General features: G+C 39.9%; 1 protein-coding gene across 1 annotated transcript; it reads left to right on the top strand.

Annotated features, from left to right (window-relative positions):
- Nucleotides 1–475: 475 nt before the first annotated feature.
- Nucleotides 476–7,095, top strand: hopx (HOP homeobox). The gene is made up of 2 exons (XM_079167184.1): nucleotides 476–843; nucleotides 6,809–7,095. Exons 1-2 carry the CDS (start codon nucleotides 694–696, stop codon nucleotides 6,884–6,886), a joined length of 228 nt encoding a protein of 75 aa, XP_079023310.1. The 5' UTR covers nucleotides 476–693; the 3' UTR covers nucleotides 6,887–7,095.
- The last annotated feature ends 2,167 nt before the right edge of the window (nucleotides 7,096–9,262 follow it).

Here is a 9,262-nt window from a genome sequence, read left to right as displayed (position 1 = left end):
AGCAAGTTATTACGTGACTTATGAAACGTTAAGTCTGAATTGTGGTATATTTATCCTATTATATATAACATGTATTAATATTCCTCTACATAGTTTGAGTAAGATTGTAAGCTGTTATAGTTTATTAGTGTTGTGCTCATAATTTAAAATATTGTTAAAATTCCAATCGTCCTATAGTCGTATATACAGTGTGTAGCTGTCATTTTTATTGTTATTTATACTATAACAGTGTATCAGTAGCTGGTTTGCATTCCCATTTTTTTTACTTTATATTTCCTTCTGATAACACAGCAGACCAGTTAAATTAATTTGTTCCTGATAACTTTGATGTGCAGTTATATCTGCTATCGTCCTATACTTCATATTCCCATAATATCCCTTTAAGCGCTGTCACTGAGCTGTTTGGGGGAGGGCCCTGCCGGTGGGACCGGCCCCATGACGTACCGCTGTTGACAGTAGTAAAACCTCCACACATACACACACACACACACTCACACTCACACACTGCCTCCACTTCATCCGCACACACTCCCGCCGAGCTGCCAGAGAGCCACCGCCGCTCCAAGCCTCTCCATCTCCGCGCCACCGTGCCTTCTGCTCTGCGCGTCCAGCTGTGCGCACATCTCGCTCCCGGAGCTCCGACCAGGGCTGAAAGCTGAAGCGTTTAATTGAAGGAGGAAGGGAAACAGGAATATGTCTTCTAAGGCGATGGAGTGTATGAATCTGTCGGAGGAACAGATCAAAGTGCTGGAGGACAGTTTCAAGAAAGTCACCCGGTATCCGGAAGGGATGACGCTCATGTTGATCGCTGCGGAGTGCGGACTGTCAGAGGAGGAAACACTAGTGAGTAACATGTCAATGCTCTCTCTCTCTCTCTCTCTCTCTCTCTCTCTCTCTCTCTCTCTCTCTCTCTCTCTCTCTCTCTCTCTCTCTCTCTCTCTCTCTTCTTACAGAAAATGTGTGGATATATGTTTTTTACAGTGTTTAAAAGTAGGTTTTTGGACTGGAATGTGTTTATTATGTTGCTTAATGGTTGTCCTGAGCAAATAGTCTGCATGATTTCAAGAAATAATCAGATAATTGAACAGACTAGTTAAATAGATCGTTGTTATATTACATGGAGACTGACTTCTGATGCTTAAAAGTAAGAGTTTTAAAATTATTTCTGATAATATAATTTATTACCATATAGATATATGTGCACTTAAGTGAGCAACACATTTAAAATAACAAATGAAAATACATTTGGTAGTTTAATCTAAAGCAGAAATAACATTTTATGACAGTAATCAGCAAAGTAACCATATGAAAAATAGTGGAGCACAGGTATAATGTTGAAATCTGTACTGAACAACAGTATTTGAGTAATAGTACTTTGCGCCTCTGCAGTTTTGGGAGGTTTTACTGGAATCATGAGCGCAGACGCAACAACGTGCGACTTGACTTTATGGTGTCACAACTTAGTGTCAAGAGAGTTTACAAGCTGTGAGTGTCAGCATCACTATCAGTGTCTCAGTCAGGTGACCTCTGAGGAAGTAACGCACTGCTAAAGACACAACATGTACAATATGTACATCCTGTGTGTATTTGTCTGCAGGAAAAGGTTTTAAAAAAAAAAGAAGCAAAACAAGACTTCAAACATGTGACGAGCTGCTCCACTGACAGCAGCTGTGTGGACAGTATCAGTGTGATCCTTGTTGATATATCTGTGTTGAAATGTCACGGTCTGATGAAATAATCCTCATTCGAGTGTAAACACTGACCACAGAGGCAGCAGCGCCCCGCTGGTCGTCACCGGAGCAGCTCCTGGTTGTTTTTCCCCGATGATGTCACGTCACAGAGTCCAGTTTCCTGCTGCTGTTTCTGCTCAGAGAGCAACTGTTGCCCATTCTCACAGACACGGATTCATCTGTTCAGGGCGACTTAAAGTTTAAAGAGGCGGCTGTCAATCAGTGAGGACAGCACTGTGACGTCCCTTTGGTTGGATGTGGTGAATTTGATTTTATTGAGTGGAGAAAATAACTAAAATAACACATGTTTAAGTGTTTCTTGCACTCATTCACTGGTTTCTGCCTCCTGAAATTTGAGGATTTATTGCACTTCTTTGTCTTATGTGATGGTAAACTTAATATCTTTGCGTTTCGGTCGATTGGTCGCACAAAACAAACAATTTGAAGACGTCTCTTTGGGCTTTAGGGCATTGTGAGGGACATTCTAAACTATTTTCTGAACTCAATGTTCTTTCAACCACATCTTCATTAGAGGAAGGAGATTGCTGAGACTCCAAACAGTTTCTTTGAAAGAATGCAAGCTTAAAAAACAACAAGTAACAACATTCAACATCACATCAGGCTTTGAGAATCAGTTTTATTTATAGTTGTTCGTTGTAGGACATGGAGATTCCCAAATTAGACCATATTAGGCCTGCAAATAACAATTATTTTCATTTTATATTCAATTATTTTCTCAGTTACACTTTTTGTTGATATAACATTAATAAACAATTATCCTAGAGCCCAAGTACAGTTTATAAATGAACACATCATCCACTCCAGCAGGAAACAGCTACCAGACAGCGATCGTGAAGCACAAAAAGTCCATTTAAGAACATTTTTCATTAATTGAAGACAATTAAATGAAACCTCACATTATTACTAAGGCATTTAATCTCTCCCACGCGCTCTCTCTCCCACATGTAAACACTCCCACCATGCCTCTATCTGAGGAATGTCTTACTGTAAAGTCTGTCACATCAGGAGCCAGATGTGAAGCTTCAGTAGCGCCGATAAGTTCTGAAGGCACCTTCAGAAGCATTCCTCTGGTAGAGACATCGTCTTAAAAGCACTCTGAGAATGTCATGCCGCCATCCAAAAGGAGGTTTTTGAGGAACAGCCTAAATGGTGAATGTCTCGTTTTATTTTTAATGAAAACGGTCAGTTGGTATTTCTCTCTTTTAGGAGTTTGGCAGGTAAACAACACGACTGTTGCTTAGCTGTATTCAGCAGGAGGTGAAAAATACCTTCATGTAAATTCTGTCATTTGAGTTGTCGTCGCATCGGGTTCATCTCGTAGGCAAATTTCTGCTCATGTTTGTGCTCTTGAGGCTGACGGACAGGTTTAGATCTCGTGCCCTTTGTTCATAATTAGCTCATACAGTACAAACACTTCACCAAGTCAATCACCCGTGTGTGTCACACCTGTGCGTGTGTGAATGTTTTTTTTTTTCCATTTGGATACGGCAAACCAGCTCCTCTGGATTCCTCGGGGCTGAGGTTAACACGGGCACACAAAAGGTCTGCAGCAGCATCAGATGACGTGTTTTGTATTATAGGTGTAGCCTCTTTTACACCCTGTCTACACTTGTGTACTTGAAGCCTTAAAATTCGTCAATTTATATCACGTCTGTTAAATCAGATGTGAAGACGAACGACTGTAAAACCTAAACAAACAAGCTGTTGGTCCAACTCTTTCATAACCCTTGTTGCACAGCATTATTCAAGTTGTACAACTATGAAAGAAAACATGCAAACGTCTCCAACCCAAGTGCACATTCATCTATGTGCAGCCCAAATAAGCATGTTTTAGCCTCAGTGCTTAAGGGGGTACTCCATGAATTAGTAGTGCATTTCCATAAGAAAGGTTAACGAGAGAGATGGATAAAATACAAAAAGGTGGAAATAGACGTAGCAGAAGTTGCAATACCGTGACCTTTAATCCCTAGTATAAATCAAAGTCCCAAAACCCTGGATTCCTCTGTTCCCATAATGCAACTCAGTAGTATGATGTCATTTGACTATTCCTTATGACATGTAAACTGATATCCGTGTGTAACATTGTTCGTGACTTGAGTGAAAGGATAGAGTCCGATTTTCTCTAATCTTTCTTCATATGCTGCTCATATGGATGTTGAAAGGGTTACTGGTAGCTTTGCGTTCACATATTTGTATGCACATTTTGAAGTATAGCGTCGGAAAAAGCTTAAAAATTAGATTTTTTGTTTGCAGTTCCGAACCTCTACTTCTTTTTCCACTCTGTTTACAGGCGGGTTGCAGCCATACGTAGCCTTTAGCACCAACTTCTAAACCAAACTGCGCTGTAGCCGAGTTTATTCGCTCCAGACCAGTTGATGAAAACGCAGTGCCTTATTCGCGTATCTTTTTATGCAACATTTCAAAAGTTTGCTTAAAAATAGCTTAACAAATGAATGGAAACGTGGCTACTGTCTGAAAATGACTGCGCTGAAGCTAACTAGCTAATGAGGCTTCAGAAGTTGGAGTTAACCAAACCAAGAGGGGATCTTCATCCTGGTAGCTGTGTGAAGATTAATGGCCAGTTTCCTCAACAATAGTTGCATATATGTTGGACGTTGGACCCTTGAAAAGAGGTGGAATGAAGAAGAAAGAATTTTGCGCAATAAAAGATGGTAACTTGATCCGGCTAACGACTAACTAAGCCCCATCTTCATTACTAGAGCAGCAGAGGTGTTTCATTATTTGTCTCCCTCCACTGAGGTTAATAATTCAGCTTTTACTGCCTGCAGAGCTTCAACGAAAAATGTCAGATAAACTAAAACGGCACTAAGCTGCGTCCTAATTCCTCTTCCAGTGTTGGTGACCGTTTCCATTCACCATACACAAAGGTGGGAGGCGCCGGGCCAACCTGACAGGGGGAGCCTGGTTCAGGGTGAGGTAAAGGCCTGGCCTCTCATCAAAAGACCTGACTTCATTTCCAGCTGATGTGTTGGTTTTTTTTTTTTCTAGCTTTCTTTTTCTCCCCCCTGTCGAGTGTTAACAAAGCTTTCATTGGAGAAGGTTTAGCTGAGGAAGCACACCCCGGCTACCACTCCCTGTTTCACATTAACAATGTTTACAAGGTGCCTCGGGCTCTGTGCGGCGTGTTTGAGCGCCTTTCATAGACCGTTTTTATGTTTGTGTTCAGTGCTGCAGTCAGTAAAGGTAGAGTCAAGTTTTCAAAGAAGCCGTTATGTAAACCAGTGCTTGTGAATTGGAAAAAATTTCACAAGCACCATATGGGATTAGCATTATAAATCTTATTTTTGTTCTGAAGTGGCGTGTGTGTTTTTAATGTTTTTTACAAGACATTCAATGATCTTTTGCACCACAAACAAAACAAAGTACAAAGCAACTGACTTCCATTCAAAACCTGGTCGAGAAAATGGCATTTTTAAAGGTTCATCGCTAACTTTCCGTCCAAAATGTATACCCTGCATCATAAAACTGAGCTATATTAATATGAAATCCCGAGACACGGATGAAAAGCAAAGTTCAGATAGCAGTTCTCAAAGTGATTTAGTCTTGAGTGCAAATCCAGACGACTCCAAATGGGAATCTCATGTGTTTTCAGTAAAGAAATGTGAAAACCGTCCCTCCTGCTCAGCGCATGTCTCACGAAGCAAGCCACGGTCTCGTGTCTTAAGGCCGCCGCACCGAATCCCTCCCTCTTTTGCCCTATGGCGTTGTCCAGATGATGTCAGCATTGTTGTGATTCCCTTGACAACACGAACCGCAACACAGCAATGTGCCGGGTCACAGGGTGGGTGTGTGTGTGTGTGTGTGTGTCGAGGCACTCAGCGCAGTCATCATCTGGTCAGAGTTTCAGTGGAGCAGTCTGTTGAAATTGGATGGAAACATCCTCTTTTTTTGTGGTTTCCCTGAAACAACTTAACCTCAGGGTCACTGCCGTGTCTGTTTGAGTCAGTGACCTCACTTACACGCACCGAGAAATGTGACTGTGATGTGATTACGAAGATAATGGAAGTCAGAATGGAACACAATGACTCTTTTATTCAGAGATTTCATATTTGGGGTTTTGATGATATCACTATGGTGACAGTTATAAAAACATGTCCATGGTCTTAAATTATATTGACAGTCTTCTCAGACCATCCTTAACCCTTTTAATCTATTCAACCTTATCACAAAACTTTCTGTGAATCTTTTTGTAATAGGCTCCACTCTCATGTGCGCTTTGTATTGTAGGCATGTTCTACAAAAAACACTAATTTTTGCAACATAGCCTATTGTTACATGCTAATCATTAGCATGTCAATGTAACAACTATAAGCACATGAATATGCTAAACATTAGCATGTTAACGTGACAACTATAGGTACACATTAATATGCTAAACATTAGCATGTTAACGTGACAACTGTAAGCACATGAATATGCTAAACATTGGCATGTTAACTTGCCAACTATAGGGACATTAATATGCTAAACATTAGCATGTTAACGTGACAACTGTATGAATATGCTAAACATTAGCATGTTAATGTGACAACTATAGGGACATTAATATGCTAAACATTAGCATGTTAACGTGACAACTGTATGAATATGCTAAACATTAGCATGTTAACGTGACAACTGTATGAATATGCTAAACATTAGCATGTTAACTTCCCAAGTTTAGATCATTATAGGCTTTATATTAGCTTGTTAACGTGCCAATTCTATGAATATACATTACATGTTTAGATCATTAAATATTAGCTTGTTAATGGCCCTGAGGGTGAGAAGAGTACAGCAATGAATTTTGAGAGAGTGTTTTTGTTCAAATTGTTGTTTTTTTTCCATACAAGAACTCCACCTGTGTAACTTCTCAGTATTATATAATATTTGTGTCATGACTGTACATTCTGTCAGCCGGACCGGTGACCTCATCGCTCTCGTATTTCAGGCTCCGAAGCAGTTTGTTTCTGAACAAAATCTCCTCTGACACATTCTCTTATACCTCCCATGGGCGTGATTGTAATTGCTTCTCTTTGTTTATTTGTGTCCTGCAGAAATGGTTCGAGCTACGCAACAGACTGTGGAGGCAGGCGGAGGGTCTTCCGGCTGAGCTGGGATCAGTGTTGGACTGAGACGCTCTGTGCTGGCCCTGGTTTCTCCTGGACAAACTGACCCTACCACCTCTTCCTCATACACCCCCCCCCCCCCCCCCCCTCTCCTCGTGTCATTCTCACTTTTTGTATCTATGAAGCTATTTTAACTTACTGTACGGAATGTGAAGGTGTTTGTGTGCCGTTGCCAATATAACCGCCATGTCTACGAAAATAAACATATTATAAGTTAAAAATGACTTGAGTGTGCTTTGTGGCTACAGTACGTCTGGGGTCCAAATTCACTGAGGAAGCCGAGTTACACAATGGCGTAGGAAGAGTAGGGGAGCATTGGGGACAGAGTGCTTTTGTTTTTCAGGCTTTGTTTACATGTGTGTCTGTCAGCAGGGAGCGGAGCTGGTTACACGACTAAAAAGGATGTAAGGAAGGATTACAATAGATGCTGCTGGAATCAGCTGCCGCTATCCAGGAACATACAGGGACAAATCTGGAACATTTCCAGTTGTTGAGGGAGGGGGAGGAGGAGGAGGAGGAGGAGGAGGAGGAGGACGACATGTGAGCCGACTGAGCTGAACAAATGACAGGTGATGTCATTTCATGGTCCCCTTTTCCTTCGTGATCACTCTTTGTAAAAAAAGAAGGATGTGATCTCAGCAGCCAGTTTGAGATAAAAGTATTCTGTATTTGTTTTACTGTCAAAACCAATCAAGAGTGTGTTCTTCGTTAGTTTTGATCTAAAAAAGCGTTTTTTGGGCTGATTGCCTCAAAAAAGGGAGAGAAGTCAAAAAGTACTGTACCGATAAACAGACAGTTTTGGGTGTTTTCTTTGGATTTGATGACAATAACAAAACTATCGAATAACACCAGCCTCATCCTTTGAAATATACTTTTTGTGATGCAGATTTCCCTTTCCAACTTTTGGTTTTGTTATTTTCTGTCAAACTACTTCACCTGCTGAATGAGAACACTATTTAGGGCCCGAGCACTGACAACGTCGGGTCCGCGAGGTCCCTATTGTATCTGTAGGAATTATTATTATACCCTATGATGAAAAACTGTTTAAGGGTATCTGACATGTCCCCAACCTCCCCATATTTGGCGAGCATATCGGGACTGCGGGAAATTTTGATATTTTATGGGTCCAATGCTCGAGCATACAAAATTACTCGCTAGCGCCACCTAGATAATGGAAAGGCAAGCCCCAACAGCCCGTATGTCCAAAAAGAAAAGAATTTAATGACGAAACCCAATTGTGTTTTTTCAGTTTGTTCTACTGGGGTTAAAGTCGAAAAACAGTCAAAAAAGTCATTCAATCAGGAGAGACTTCATTAGAATTTCACAATAATTTATTACACATTGTACAAATGTGAATAGTGCAATGTCTTTGGCGATTGGACTCCATCCTGAAGGAAGACAATCGATGTTGATGAAGGGAGTTGCTGCGGAGTTATAAACAGCATAGTATAGGATGTCGAAAAAAGTCATGAAAAAGTCAGTGTACCATGTCGAAAGTCATAACTTTACTTAAGTTACTTTATTTTTAAAGTTGCTTTTTTAGTTACTTTACTTTTAAAGTTACTTTTTTAGTTACTTTTAAAGTTACTTTACTTTTAAAGTTACTTTTTTAGTTACTTTACTTTTAAAGTTACTTTTTTAGTTACTTTACTTTTAAAGTTACTTTTTTAGTTACTTTACTTTTTTAGTTACTTTTATAGTTACTTTACTTTTAAAGTTACTTTTTTAGTTACTTTACTTTTTTAGTTACTTTTAAAGTTACTTTACTTTTAAAGTTACTTTTTTAGTTACTTTACTTTTTTAGTTACTTTTTTAGTTACTTTACTTTTAAAGTTACTTTTTTAGTTACTTTACTTTTAAAGTTACTTTTTTAGTTACTTTACTTTTAAAGTTACTTTACTTTTAAAGTTACTTTTTTAGTTACTTTATTTTTATTTGAAAAACTCTTATTCCGTATCCCTGTAGTGTTGATTCAGAGTAAGCACTGCATTAATTACAACACCTTGCACATTTGGAAAACCAAAACTACACATATCTTTAATTTCAACCAACATATAAACAGTACAGTACACTGCCTTACAGGTTTGGCGAATAGAAGTCTGTGTTCAGTGCATAATGTGCATGGCATGGGAGATGCCCTCGTCAACAAGCTCATTATTTCCGTTAGCGATGACCTCACCCTATCAACCTTGATGATTTGGAACTTCTGCGTGATATCAGCTGGGTTGGAAGGCAACCTGGACCGGCCAGAGACGAAACGGAGGAAAAGCACTCGCTCCTCATTGGTGAACTCCTCCAGGCTACCTAATGTTCATCAGGCCTTATCCCGCCTTTCTGTCCTGCTGTAAAACTGTCACCTTACTCTCCTGATATCAAAGCCTT

The sequence above is a fragment of the Pholis gunnellus genome, assembly GCF_910591455.1.
Source record: "Pholis gunnellus genome assembly, chromosome: 10".
Taxonomy (NCBI): Eukaryota; Metazoa; Chordata; class Actinopteri; order Perciformes; family Pholidae; genus Pholis; species Pholis gunnellus.
Note: the sequence above shows the minus strand (reverse complement) of the source record. Positions and strands in the feature narration are given on the sequence as shown.